The sequence below is a fragment of the Vipera berus genome (assembly GCF_964194415.1).
Source record: "Vipera berus genome assembly, chromosome: 3".
NCBI lineage: Eukaryota > Metazoa > Chordata > Lepidosauria > Squamata > Viperidae > Vipera > Vipera berus.
In genome coordinates, this window is record NC_138204.1 from 101,712,730 (window position 1) to 101,728,115 (window position 15,386).

General features: G+C 46.3%; 1 protein-coding gene across 2 annotated transcripts in view; it reads left to right on the top strand.

The window, feature by feature from the left end:
- The window catches only part of BRINP3 (BMP/retinoic acid inducible neural specific 3), a gene marked incomplete at both ends in the record, with an annotated part of 482,128 nt that overhangs the window by 294,291 nt on the left and 172,451 nt on the right, over positions 1-15,386 (top strand). For both annotated transcript variants that reach the window (XM_081324366.1, XM_081324367.1), the window contains one exon: positions 15,196-15,386. In XM_081324366.1, coding sequence (XP_081180492.1) covers positions 15,196-15,386 — 191 coding nt within the window. The remainder of the gene's footprint in view (positions 1-15,195) is intronic.

Here is a 15,386-nt window from a genome sequence, read left to right on the forward strand (position 1 = left end):
ATTGAACTAATTCCTATAGTCATTCTGAAGATCCTTATGAATTTAATTCAGTATTGCAATTTGCTATATCCTAATTCTTCTTCAGCTCTTTCTGAAATGATGCAACATGACAATGCATTTCTGTTAATTCTTTAAATTAAATAAAAATAAAAATGAATAGAGGAACTCTCCTATTCTCTGAGTATTTTGGACAGGTTGCAGGAATAAAAATGTGCAGGTTGAATTTCAATTGAAAACATAAATATTAAATTGTGATGGATGAATGGATGGATAGATAGATAGATAGATAGATAGATAGATAGATAGATAGATAGATAGATAGATAGATAGATGTGATATGTATATGTGTGTGTCAGGACCCACCTCAATCCACATCTTAGGAAATAAGAACTCTTGGATGCAAGTTTAGTCCAAAAGGAAAATGTTTACTAGGATGGAATCGATTGTGGGAATACAAGACGGAATCTGAGAAAAGTTACATTTCAATCCTATATAAACCATTCCCATTCCAACCCCTCCCCTCATCCATTTGGTCAGGCTGTCGTCAGTTGCTAGGTGTCAGGTCCTTCCATGGGAAAGGGAACTCTCCTTGGTTTTATGGTTATTGCTTTCCTTTTCAGTTGTAAATGAAGATACAATCCAGACCTGTCTGTCCCCCCTCCCTTCCCCAGTAAAACATCCCCTGTTGTTTGAAAATCGCTTTAGTAACCATCCTCTCCCCCCCCCCTCGGAGAGATGGCAGAATCCCCAGAAATAGCACGTTGTTCTACCTATACAATTATGAAATGTGATATAAATGGATTCTGACATTCGGCTCTCCTTTCAGAAAAAAGATGAGTCCATCTGTGGGGAAAGAAAACATATAAATGTTAGCCTGGTTTGTTTGGATATTCTGTATGAAACCTCTTAAGCAACTTAGGTGCTTTAACATGGAGTTTGTTAACCCACTCATTTTCTGAGGAGGGGAGGTGTTTCCATGCCACTAAATATTGTATCGTTCCATGGTGTTTTCTGGAATCTAAGATTTCTTTCACTTCAAAATGTTGTTCTCCTTCCACCATGATGGGTGGTGGTGGTGGTGGGATTTTTTCTCGTAGTGGTGATTGTTGTTCTCTCTTTAATAGACTGCAGTGGAAGGTTGGGTGTATTCGTCTAAGATTTTTGGGTAGTTCTAATTCAACTGTTACTGGGTTTATGATTCTTTTAATTGGAAAAGGTCCAATATATTTTGGTCCTAGTTTTTTACAGGGTTGGAGTGATTTCAGGTATTTTGTGGATAAATATACCATCTCTCCTACCCTAAATGGTGTGAGATCGGTTCTTTTTTTGTCTGCCTGTGTCTTGTATGCTTTTCTGGCATCTTCCAACGCTTTCCTAACGATTGGCCATGTATTTTGTAATTGAGCAATCCATTCCTTCAGATCAGGGATAACCGGTTCTTTTGGGGTTAGTTCTGGTATTGGGTTGAAACTCTGGCCTGTAGCTACTTGAAAAGGAATGTAACCTGTGCTTGAGTGGACTGCATTATTATATGCTCCTTCTGCAAAAGGCAGTAGGTCCGTCCAGTCAGACTGCTGAAAATTAATATAGCATCTCAGATATTGTTCAAGTATATTATTAAGTCTTTCAGAAGCTCCGTCGGTCTGAGGATGGTGACTAGATGACAGTCCTTGGGTGGTTCCTAAGAGGGATAAAAATTCTTTCCAAAATGCTGACGTAAATTGCACCCCTCTGTCAGATATGATGCGTTGTGGTACCCCGTGCAATCTGTAAATATGCTGTACAAAAAGTTTTGCTAATGCTTTTGCAGTCGGGATTTTTTGGCAAGGTATGAAATGTACTTGCTTAGAGAACAGATCTGTGACAGTCCAGACTACGGTGTTTCCATTACTTTCTGGCAGTTCTACGATAAAATCCATGGCTATTTCTTTCCATGGGGCTGAGGGGTTTGCCACCGGTTGTAACAGACCTGGCAGTTTCCCTTGCAGTCTTTTGGCCATCGCGCAAATTTGACAGCTACCCACATAGCTTTCTATGTCCTTTTTCATAGATGGCCACCAAAATTGCCTTTTAGTTAAGTGTAAGGTTTTTACAAAGCCAAAGTGTCCTGCTGATTTTGTATCATGGCACAGTTGCATGAAATTGATTCTCTGTGTGGCAGGTATATATAGCTTCTCCCCCACCCACGGCAGTCCATCTTTAATTGTGCACACATGTTTATTTTTCTGGAACCATTCATCACTTTCCAAAGATTTCCTGAATTCTATTCCAGTTTGGCTATCTACCTTCGGCTTCATTTTTTCTTGTGCCCTGGTGGTGACTGGTGCTGCCAGTTGTTGTTCCGGTACAAGTGGTTTAAAGTCAGTAACTCTTGTGCTGTTATATTGGGGCATGCGGGATAATGCATCTGCCAGGAAGTTCTTTCCCCCCGGTAAGTGTTTGAGAGTGAAATTGAATCGGTGAAAGTGTTGGGACCAGCGGGCTTGCTTAGGAGTGAGCTTCCTGGGCGTTTTTAGGTAAAAAGGTAAAGGTTCCCCCGCACATGCGTGCTAGTCGTTTCCGACTCTAGGGGCCGGTGCTCATCTCCGTTTCATAGCCGAAGAGCCAGCGTTTGTCCGAGGACATCTCCGTGGTCATGTGGCCGGCATGACTAGACGCCAAAGGCGCACAGAACGCTGTTACCTTCCCACCGTAGTGGTCCCTATTTTTCTACTTGCATTTTGACGTGCTTTCGAACTGCTAGGTGGGCAGAAGCTGGGACGAGTAACAGGCGCTCACTCTGTTACGCGGCACTCGGGATTCGACCCGCCAAACTGCCGACCTTCTGATCGACAAGCTCAGCCTCTTAACCCACTGAGCCACCGTGTCCCTTCGGGGCGTTTTTAGTGCTTCCAAATTTTTGTGGTCTGTCCAGACCTGGAAAGGTATTTTATTTCCTTCTAAAAATTGGCGCCATGTTAGTAATGCCAACCTCAACGAGAATGCCTCTTTTTCCCATATTGGCCAGCGTTGTTCTGTTTCTGTGAGTTTTCTGGATGTGTATGCGCATGGTTGCAATGTCCCCCCATCATTTTCTTGTAATAGTACGGCTCCTACCGCTACATCACTCGCATCTGCCTGTATTACAAAAGGTTTGTCGGGATCTGGGTGTTTTAGGACAGGTTCAGCAGAAAAAAGTCTTGTAAGCCTCTCAAATGCTGCTTGACATTCCATTGACCATTTCAGAGGCTGGCTGGGTTTCACGGGTGACCCCCCCCTTCGTTTTCAACAAATTTGTGAGGGGCATGGCTATTTGGCCAAATGCGGGGATGAATTGGTGGTAGACGTTTGCAAACCCCAGGAAACTTTGCAATTGCTTCCGTGTGCGGGGGGGTGCCCACTCTAGTACTGCCCTGACCTTCTCAGGGTCCATTTCGATGCCCTCTGGAGATATGCGATATCCCAGGTAGTCGATTTTTTCCTGATGGAATTCACACTTCGATAATTTAGCATATAGGTGTGCAGCTCGCAACTTCTTCAGGACTGCTCTGACTAGTTTGATATGTTCCTCTTTGGTTTCTGTGAAGATAAGGATGTCATCGAGGTAAACCAGGACCCCCTTATATAGGTGCTCTCTCAGCACGTCATTAATTAATTGCATAAAGACTGCGGGGGCCTCTTGCAGTCCGAATGGCAATACTTTGAATTGATAGCACCCCATTGGGCAGTTGAATGCAGTCTTCCATTCGTCTCCTTCCTTAATCCTAATACGGTAGTATGCTTCACACAGGTCTAGTTTGGTAAAAATCTTTCCTTTCGATAGGTGGGATAACATATCTTTCATTAGGGGAAGGGGGTACAGATTACATTCACTAATTGTGTTCAAATTTCTATAGTCCACAACCAAACGAAAGGACCCATCCTTCTTCTCCCTGAACAGAACCGGGGCGGCCACTTTGGGTTTGGCAGGCTCAATAAATCCTCTTTCTAAGTTTTTCTTTATGAATCTCTCCATTTCTGCCATTTCCCTTGGGCTCATGGCATACATCCTGGGTTTTGGGAGTTTTGCCCCAGGTTTGAATTCTATGGTGCAGTCTGTGGGGCGGTGGGGGGGAAGCTCATCTGCTCTTTCCTCACTGAAAACCTCAGTCAGGTCCCTGTATTCTTCCGGTATCTCTGGTAATCCCTTCTCTTTCCCCACTGCTGCTGTCTCCTCCCTCTGGGTTGGGGGGGTGCTTTTGGAGTCTAAGTTCTTCTGCCCCCCCCTTTGGGAAATTGAGTTCTGCTGTCCTCCAGTTTATCCCGGGGTTCCATTTCTTCAGCCATTCCAGTCCTAGGATCATTGGGCATTCCATGCCTGGGGCCACTATAAACGTTATGTCCTCCTCATGGGGCCCCAGTGATAGGTGGATTGGTAAAGTGGCTAGGGTGGCTGGTCCTCCCCCTGCTATTGTCCCATCTAATTGACTAAAAGAAATTGGTTGTTTTAGCCTCCTCACTGGGATGCTCAATCTCTCCACCAGCGTTGGGCTGATAAGGCAGCGGATGCACCCAGAGTCTATCAGAGCTTTTATTTTGGCTGCTTCAGGCATAGGGGAAGCTAATATAGTCACTGTCTTAAGTATGGGTGGAAGGGGTCCACTTACCAATGGTTCTCCCTCTGAGCTGTCTTCCGAGTTGTCCACCGTCCCTGCGGTGCAGGCCGGAGTCCAGTCCCAGTTCCTGGCAGGAATTGTGGACTCTACAGCCTCTGTCCCCTTCATGGAAGATTCTTTTGTGTTGCCTTGGGGCTTCCCCGGCTTCTTGGAGGATGATGCCTCTGGTTTTCGTGGGGGGGCTTTTGAACGACATTCTGCAGCACGGTGGCCCTCTCTCCCGCAGTTGAAGCAACTTGTTGATTTTTTTGGCTGTGGCTGGTGGTTTTTCCCCCTCGCGTGTTTGCTCGGGTGGCAGGCGGCCCCATGGTTTTCCTCTGCAGTGTCTCTTCAGTAGGTCTATTTCCACTTCCTCCGCCAGGATGTACCAGTCATCGAGGTGGGGTGGGTCTCCTCGAGGCAGGCAAGCATCATACAGGTCGTAGTTCAGACCGTCTTTGAAGTGGCTAAGGAGGATGTCTTCTGGCCAGTTCAGCTTGCTGGCAATGGCTCGGAATTCTTGGGTATAATCAGCCACTGCTCGCCTGCCCTGCCTCACCGTTTTGATTCTCTCCCGGGCCTTACAGTCAGCCAAAGGATCCTCGAACCGTCGCCTCAAAGATGACATGAATCGGTTGAAGTCGTTGAGTTCTGGGGCGTTGGAGTCATGAAAGTTCACCACCCAGTCTGCAGCCGTCCCGTCCAGGGCAGATTGCACAATTCGGATGCGTGTTTTGTCACTGGGGATGTCCCATCCGTACTCTTCCATGTAGCTGAGGACTTGGGTTAGGAAAAATCCCAGTCGTGATGGCTCCCCCTTGAATTTGACTTCCAGGGGCGGGAGTCTTTGGCTGGAGCGTTGTCTGCACCGTGGCCGGTATCGCTCCTCATCCTGTTCCCCATCTGTGGTTCTGGGGTGGGTGGGTACTGCTGAGGCAGCAATTCCTGTTCCATTGGATGGCCCCGGGGTTTCAGGTGTTGGATCCCTTCCGTTACCTTTCCAGTTGCGTCCCCAGGCGCTGCCTCGGTTGCGATTTTCAGCTCTCTCCTCCCTCAGTGAACTCAGGGTTGCTTTCATCAGATCAATGGCCTTTTCCAGGATCCGCTCCTCCTCGCTGGCGTGCAGGGAACTCTCCATCTCTTGCCTCCATTCCGGTTGGTGGTTACTACGCCTCAGGGTCATTTCTCCCGAAGCCTTTTCCCACTCACTTTTCCTTCCAACGCCCATCGACCACCGGGGTTTTCGGTCGTACTGCTCCACCGCTTCTTCCCCGGGGGAATATGCTGCTTCAGCTTCCCATTGTCTCTGGGATTCCATTTGGGGGGAAGACTCCCCCTCCATGGGGCTTCCCTCCTCTCTTGCTTCGTCGCCAGACATTTTATTTGTTGCAAAGTCCCCCGGTAAGGTTTTCCCTTCCAGGTTGACTCTTAAAGCAGATTCCGTCTACTGTCAGGACCCACCTCAATCCACATCTTAGGAAATAAGAACTCTTGGATGCAAGTTTAGTCCAAAAGGAAAATGTTTACTAGGATGGAATCGATTGTGGGAATACAAGACGGAATCTGAGAAAAGTTACATTTCAATCCTATATAAACCATTCCCATTCCAACCCCTCCCCTCATCCATTTGGTCAGGCTGTCGTCAGTTGCTAGGTGTCAGGTCCTTCCATGGGAAAGGGAACTCTCCTTGGTTTTATGGTTATTGCTTTCCTTTTCAGTTGTAAATGAAGATACAATCCAGACCTGTCTGTCCCCCCTCCCTTCCCCAGTAAAACATCCCCTGTTGTTTGAAAATCGCTTTAGTAACCATCCTCTCCCTCCCCCCTCGGAGAGATGGCAGAATCCCCAGAAATAGCACGTTGTTCTACCTATACAATTATGAAATGTGATATAAATGGATTCTGACAGTGTGTGTATATGTGTATGATCTGTATATATGTATGAAATTATTGAATATGGGCAAAGGCAAGTTACTTGAGAAGAAGTACTTACTTCTGAATAAATATATTTCAGTTCCTATCCAGATCAAGAAAATCACGTTAAAAAAAGCATAACAAAACCACAGTTCTAGTTTCTCTCTGCTCTCATCATAACTTTACGATATAATGTGTCATTTTGTTATGCTTTTTTCTTCTTTCAATGTAGGAATTAGCCAGTCATGCAGGCTCAGGTATGGGGCTGGCAGATAGGATAACATCAAAGCACATATTATTTATACATTGAAAAGAAGTTTGTCTTAAATCTTCAACATCTCTCCAGAGTTGCAAAAGCAAATACTGTCTCAAGAATCCATAATGTTTTAGTTCCACTAGGTAGACCAGACCAGAAAATCAACCCTATAGGAAGATTAGCACTATGCTTTATTGCAGGGGTATCAAACTCAATTTCATTGAGGGCCACATCAGCATTGTGGTTGCCCTCAGGAGGGGGCAGGTGGGTGTGGCCGGGTTGGGCATGGCCTACTTGGTGGGTGTGGCTGGGTGTGGCCTACTGGGTGGGCGTGGCTTCACTCGCTTCAGGGGTGCCTGGGCAGGACTGGGGAAGATCTGAGGGTCTCTGGCAGAGGATGGGACTGGGATGAGCACCAGGACATGGTCCCTCGTACCCTCCCTTCTTCTGTTTCTTCCTTCCTCCCTCCCTCCCACCCTCAATTCCTTCCTCCCTCTGTTCCTTCCTGCCTTCCTCTGTTCCTTCCTTCTTCCCTCCCACCCTCTGTTCCTTCCTCCATGTTCCTTCCTTCCTCCCTCCCTTTTTCCTTCCTTCCCACTCTCCCTTCCTTCCTCCCTCCATTCCTTCCTTTCTCTCTTCCTCCCTTCCTTCCTCTGTTCCTTCTTTCCTCCCTTTTTCCCTCCCTCCCTTCCTCTGTTCCTTCCTTCCTCCCTTTTTCCCCTCCCTCCCTTCCTCTGTTCCTTCCTTCCTCCCTTTTTCCCTCCCTTCTTTCCTCTGTTCCTTCCTTCCTCCCTTTTTCCCTCCCTCCCTTCCTCTGTTCCTTCCTTCCTCCCTTTTTCACTCCTTCCCTTCTTCCGTTCCTTCCTTCCTTCCTCTCACCCTCTGTTCCTTCTTCCGTTCCTTCCTTCCTCCCTCTCACCCTCACTTCCTCCCTCCCACCCTCCATTTCTTCCTCCCTGTTCCTTCCTTCCTCTCTCCCTTTTTTTTCCTCCCTGTTCCTTCCTTCCTCTCTCCCTTTTTTCCTCCCTCCCATCCTCCGTTCCCTCCTCCGTTCCTTCTTCCCACCCTTTGTTGCTCCATTCTGTTCTTTCTCCCTCCATTCCTTCCTCCCTCCCTCCGTTCCTTCCAACTTCTGATCTCTTTCCTTCCCCTGTGCTCAGGAAGGGGTGATGGGAGGGGGAGAGATTGCCAGCAGTAACATGTTGCTGCTAGACATTCCTATACCATGTGGGCAGGTGGGGGCAGTCCCATTGAAAGGGATGCCTTGTGGCTGCAAGGCTGGAGGTGCTGGTGGGGGTGGGGGTGGTGATCTACAACCTGGTTGTGTCCATTAAAGCCAGAACGCGCTCAACCTAAGATCCACTGGAACCAGCAAGGAGCTGTCCTGCCGCCTCTGCCCCTCCCCCCAGGTTTGTGCACAGGAGATGGCCGTTGCCAGCATCCTGGTTGAAGTCAGCCTGCAAGGCAAGACAGCCATCAGGGATGCTGGACTTGGCTTGCGCACGCACCCAGGAGGTGGGGCAGGGCTGCCTCGTGGATTTAAGGCTGAGCGTGTTCTGGCTTTGATGGATGCAACCAGGTTGTAGATCCACACCCGGTTGGCCTAGGCTGGACCGAGGTGCAGCAGGCTGGTTCTTTGCTCTTTCCAAAGCAGGCCCCCGGGCCGGAGAGAACAATATATCGGGCTGGATGCAGCCCATGGGCCTTGTGTTTGACATGTCTGCTTTATTGAGATATAATAATAGAATCTTGCATATTTCTGTCATGGTCACTTCCCTTATTCACTGCAAATTGCCAACATAAATATTATATCTGTGAAGAATTAATCCTAACTGAAGGGTAGCTTGCATAATCCAAAGGTAATGCGAAGGTTGGTCTGCTATATCAATGGCAATCTTTGTGGTTATGAATTTGTGTCCACAAGAATATCATTATTAGATTATGGTCATCATTCTGGATAGTCATCACCCAATTATTGAATTACCGTACATGGCAATTTCTTTTTCCTGTGAGTGAGAGTTATAAAAACTACACACACACACACACACACACACACACACACACACACACGTATACTTTAGTTTTGCTTAGGGCTAGTGAAGCAAAATTCTCTAGAATTGTTATTAATACTGTTTTAAGAACAATTAAATAAATATAAATAAGTAAGGCTGTAGAGTAATTTATCCTGTCCTTTTGCTGATCTCTATTAATTTTCCTTCCTTCCTTCCTTCCTTCCTTCCTTCCTTCCTTCCTCCCTCCCTCCCTCCCTCCCTCCCTCCCTCCCTCCCTCCCTCCCTCCCTCCCTGTGAATAGTTCTCTAAATCACAAATATACAATTTACATTCAAATCTTAATTTGCAGTAATTATTTCAGTTTTACATTAGATCTACATTAATTTCTGTGTTAATTTTAATATGTAATTCTTGAAGAACTATTATTCAATTTTTACTTTGTTTCTTTCTATACAGCATAGATGAAGAGTATAAAATAAAGCTATTAATATTTAAAGGTAGCTAGATTTGAGCAATAGCTTATTTTAGCTTGTTATTGATCCTGTTAGGCTTTAGATAAGAGTAATTTCCAATATTATTTTCAGAATCTGACTAACTGAAGATATTATGAACAGAATCTGCAACCAATGGATATTAATATGTCAACATGTTCACTTCATATCTGCATTAGCTTGTGGTGCAAAGCAAACAATACCCCAAAAATGATCCTAATGTATATGAACACATGCTTTTGGTGTGCATTGTTATCACATATACGCATTTTTGTATTGTCATTGTATAATCAAAACAATTGATATATTACTTTAATTAATATAAACATTTTGTATATATCTTCTTTAGTATGCCTTCATTTTTATTGGTGAATAGCAATGTCAAAGTGTGAAAAGTAGTAAACATTATAGAAAAATGTGAATTTCAAAGGACAATGGTCTTTTGGTTTTGTTCAAAATGCAAACTAAACAAAATTGTCCTCTTAGTACCTAGATATTTTTGGTGCCAAACCTCCTACTTCTAGCCAGTTCCTTGCAAATGAGATGCTAGGATTAATGCTACTTGTAATGTCTCAAGTGGGTTCCCGGTCATAAAGGACAGCAGACTTGGTAGATTTCAGCTGGTTTATTTCGTCTCCTCAGGAACCCTGACAGCACGTTTAAAAACCCCTTTTATACTATAGCCGGCGAGTCTTCACCCAATCCCCAGCCGAGGATTCTCCCGCCGCTTGTGTTCTTAACCAATAAGTGGTAACCGCGTGTAAAGCTGTCAACTCGCAGCTGTCAGCAGTAACCGCATGTGGAGCTGTCAACTTGCAACTGTCAGAGGGAGCTGTCAAACTGCAACTGTTAAATGCACTTTTAACTATCATACATTACACCCCTTCCCCCCCCCACAATTAAACAAGTAACTATTTACAGAATTCTTTTTTTTATTGAAAAGTTTTTCAATACATTTTATCTTTAACAATCCCTCCCCCCCACCCCCCACCCAACCCTTCCTAGCCATCCCTAAACCTCCCCCCTCCCCTTCCCCCCTCCCCCCTCCCCGACTTCCCAGAGCTAAATACAAGGTATAAAAGAAAAACAAACATGAACAACCATATGCTAACAACAATAAGCTATTAAGTCTATCGCACTCTAGCTCATGTAAAATGACTACAAGCAATACTAATATCACATCACAGAATTCTTGTTGTACACTGTTCATTTCAGCCAGACTCTTGACCCCCAGACCATACATAGTCTTTTAAGTATGCTGGTGGCCTTCTTGTCCTGATGGGGCGTCTCAGGGGATCGTTTGCTGTACATTCCCTGGCTGATGGTGTTGTAGGATGTAGGGGATTCATAGCCACAGAGTTTTTGCTGTCCCTATTTTTTTTGCTGACTTAGGGCAACATTGGAGGGTGCCCATATCTGGGGGTGTCTCCCAGAGTCTGGAAGGTTTTCTAGTCCATCTTGCTGGGACGTTTCCTGGGTGTTGGGGGCAAGGGTGACTGGTTCCCCCAGAGATGGTTGTCCACCAGGGGCTTGAGGATGTTTACTCAATCCCCTTTTCCTTAATTGATCTATGTGCCGTCTAAATTGACGGCCCCCTTCCCCCTCAACAAGATAGGAAATTGGCCCAGTGCGAATAATAACCACCCCCAGTAACCATTTGTTCCCCAGTCCAAAGTTTCTGGCCCACACATAATCCCCAACATTGAAATGTCTTGGAGGAACTGGTGGTTCTGCTTCAGCTGCCACCCTGTCAGGGTGCAATCTGTCAAGTTTTGTGAGCAGTCGGCAGCCCCAACGTAACTCCGCAGGACTCTTGCCAGTGGCTGTGCAGGGGGTAGAGTGTTGGACTAAAAGAAACTGTGCCAAATGTTGGTGCCAGTTGCCAGTGATGATGCGGCATAAAGCGTCTTTAGTTGTTCAGACCATGACTTCAGCCAGGCTGTTAGTGGACAGCCGAAAGGGAGCAGAGGTGACGTGTTTAATCAAGTTGGCCTTGGTGAAAATCTGGAAATTTGCAGAAGTAAATTGTGGCACATTATCTGAGACTATCACATCAGGAAGACCATGTGTAGCGAAAGCCCCCTAAGCACTTGTACAGTGCTGGCTGTGGTTATATTTTTAACTGGGATCACCTCTAGCCACCTTGAATAACTATCAACTACAATGAGGAATAGCTGCCCCTGGAAGGGTCCTGCAAAGTCAATGTGGATCCTAGACTAGGGGTTGTGAGCTGATTCCCATCTGTGTAGAGGTGCGTGAGGGGGCCCTGGCCTGGACTGCTGACAATGGTGACATCCAGCTACGTGTTCTTCAATATTTTTGTCTAAGCCCGGCCACCAAAAGTAGCTTCGTGCTAAAGCCTTCATCTTTACTACTCCAGGATGACCTTCATGTAGTGCTAGGAGGGCTCTAGCTCTATGTTTGTCTGGAATGACAACTCTGCTTCCCCATAAGACACACCTTTGGTGTGTGGACAATTCATTTCTTCTCACGAAATAGGCTTGGAACTCAGCCCCTGCGCTATGGCCTTGCCACCCTGAGGTTACCCAAGCTAACGCCTTACTCAGGATTTTATCTGTGGTTGTTGCTGAGGCAATGTCCTTTACCTGCAGGGGGCAATCAGGTAGTTCTTCAATGGCTAAAATTTGTACCCCAGGTGCTGGGTCAGGGTCATTATCAGCTAAGGGTAGTCTACTTAACCCGTCAGCATGACACATTTCCTTACCCGGTCTGTAGATCAATTTGAATGAATATGCAGATAAGAATGTGGACCAATGCAGAATCCTTGGGGATAGAATTTGAGGGGTCTGTTTATCAACGGTGAATAATCCCAATAAGGGTTTGTGATCTGTAAAGATTGTGAATTCCCTTCCATATAAATAATCATGGAATTCTTTTACCCCTGCAACGATGGCTAGTGCCTCTTTGTCAATTTGGGCATAATTTCTTTCAGCCCTGGATAAGGTCCTGGAGTAGTAAGCAATTGGTTTCTGAACTCCACTTTCTTCTAAATGGCTTAGCACGGTGCCGACCCCATAAGGAGAGGCGTCACACGCTACACAAATTGGTTTGTGTTCATTGTAATGGGTGATGGTTGAATTGCTGGACAGTAAATTTTTTAGGTCCCTGAAACAGGTTTCATGGAGAGATGACCACTTCCAAGGAGTTTTTTTTATCCAGCAACCTGTGTAAGGGTTCTGCAATAGCTGCTTTCTGGGGAAGAAAGGTGTGGTAAAAATTTAAGAACCCCAAGAAAGCTTGTAATTCTGCTTTATTCCTGGGTGTTGGGGCCATTTTAATGGCCCGCACTTTAGATTCTGTGGGATGGATTCCCTGTGCATCTATCCTATAACCCAGGAATTCCGTGGATGTCACCCCTATTGAGCATTTTCCTTTTTTAAGTTTTAACCCTGTGGCACGAAATCTGCTTAGCACCATCTGCAACCTTTCTGCCAGCATCTCTTCGCATTCTCCGGCGATTAGAATATCGTCAAAGTATGGACACACCCCCGGGATGCCTTTCAAAGTTTATTCCATAATTTCCTGGAAGATTCCAGGGGCAACAGAAATGCCAAACTGCAGTCTGTTAACTTTGAAAGCCCCGTGGTGTGTCACGATTGTTTGCGCGTCTGCTGTCTCCCTGGTAACAGGCAGCTGCAAATAGGCATGTGCAAGATCGAGCTTAGCAAAGATGATGCCGGACTGAATCGCAGAGAGGACGTGCTTCACCGATGGGACAGGGTAAGCATGCACGTTCAATGCTCGGTTGAGGGTGGCCTTATAGTCAGCGCAGATCTGAACCTCACCATTAGGTTTAACGGAGGTGACTATAGGGGTTTCCCAGCTTCCCCCGTCCACGGGTTCCAGTACTCCCAAATTTACAAGGTGTTCCAGTTCGTTTTCATTTTTTTGTTTGAGGGTGAACGGAACCCTTCTAGCTTTAATTCTGACTGGGAGGACGTCAGGTTTTAATTTCAGGGAAATAGGGGCCCCTGTGTATTTTCCTAAAGAGCCATTGAATCCGTCTGCAAATTGTTTGCAGACGGATTCGAGGCTTTTGGCCTGGGTAAGATGGACTCCTCCTAGCCAAATAGCCAAAGCCTCAAACCAATTAAGTCCCACTAAACTAGCCCCCTTCCCCTGGGTGACTAGTACTTGTAGTGGTCCTAGAAATCCCCTGAAACAAACAGTTAGCGTGGCTATCCCTTTTAGTTTGATTGGGGCTTGTTGAAAATCAGCCAATTTCATTTGGGTGGTTTTCAGGGGAATATTCCGTTTGCTGAGGCTGCAGATTGAGTTGTAGGTCTCCATTGAAATTATGGAGACCGAGGACCCGGAGTCCACCTCCATTTCTCAAGGAACTCCTTGCAGATGGACTGTAATTTTTATCTTTGGCCTCAGCAACTGGTGGATGTTTAGATGGCTATCCGGCTCCCCATGCCAATTAGTGGTTTGTACCAAGGGCCAGGGGGGCTCTGTGTGTGGGGAGTAGGGGGTTGTCATACCTGGCAGAGATGATTCGAGGTCATTGGCATTTCCCCGATTTCGGCTATGGCATACGGACCGGATATGCCCTGTCTTGCCACACTCGTGGCATTTGGCATTCCGGAACTTACATGATGCCCGTGGGTGAGCTGCTCGACAGCTGGCACATCTAGGTCTGAGGTCCGTTGTGCGGGGGCTTTGGTAGTTGTTTGTAGTCTGAGGTCTGTTTGGCCCTTTTCTGGCACTGTGCTGTGCCTGGGTTTTTTTAAATTTTTGCTGAATTACATCTATCTTGTTGTCAGCTTCCGTGACCTCTTCATCGCCATCAGTAAAACTGCTTTGGTGGATTGACCCGTTTGGCCTGTTGGTGGGCCAAACTTGGGTCTCCTCGTGAGTAGCTTCGTGTGTTCGGATCTCGCTGATGACCTCAGTGAGGCTCATTGTCGGTTTTGCGACAATTTTCCATTGGAGCCGCTCGTCTAGAAGTCCAAGGACGATTTGGTCCCGGATCCTGTCTTCAAGGTACGGGAAATGGCACCAGCGAGTGGGGTGTCATACTGCTGCGACGAAATCTGTTGCAGCTTCGCCTGGACGTTGGGTCCGACGGGCGAACCGAAGCTGCCAGTATATATCTGAGCGTACTGGCATGAAATGTTTGTTTAATTTGTCTGTCAGCTCTGAGTAGGAGATGGTGTTGACTGGGTCAGGATTGCAGAGTCCGCTGGCAACGTCATAGACTGCTGGTCCGCTGAGGCAAAGTAAAGCCGCGGCCTTTAGGTGGTCCTCCATTATTCTGTTGAAAAGGAGGTAGCCTGTCCCAAGTGCGACTTCCATCGCTCAGGATATCGAATATCGAATTCTCTGATCTGTCCCAGTGTAGTCATGCCGTCCCGGTGAATGCTGCTTCGCGGATTTCTTTAGGGACGAGTTTCCCCAGTGACTTCAGCTTAGTGACAGTCAGCTCGTGACTTCGCTCAGTGATTAACTCCATGAAGCAATCCCACCTTCGTCGCCAGATGTAATGTCTCGAGCGGGTTCCTGGTCATAAAGGACAGCAGACTTGGTAGATTTCAGCTGGTTTATTTCGTCTCCTCAGGAACGCTGACAGCGCGTTTAAAAAACCCCTTTTATACTATAGCCGGTGAGTCTTCACCAATCCCCGGCCGAGGATTCTCCCGCCGCCTGTGTTCTTAACCAATAAGTGGTAACCACGTGTGGAGCTGTCAACTTGCAGCTGTCAGCGGTAACTGCATGTGGAGCTGTCAACTTGCAGCTGTCAGAGGGAGCTGTCAAACCTGTGCTGTCAAACTGCAACTGTTAAATGCAATTTTAACTATCATACATTACACTACTTATGTTATTTTTAAAAAAGACAAAATAAGTGCTGTAAACTTCTTTGACTTTTTTGTGGTATTGTTTGCACAGGAGAAGAGTCTCTCACAATTTTTGTGGACAAGAGGAAGCTGAGTAAAAGATCAGAAACAAGTGATCCCAGCATTAACAGTACCACAGTGACTCTGGAAACACTACACCAATTGGCGGCCTCTTACTTTATTGACAGGGACAGCACCCTGAGAAGACTTCACCACATTCAGATTGCTTCCACTGCCATAAAG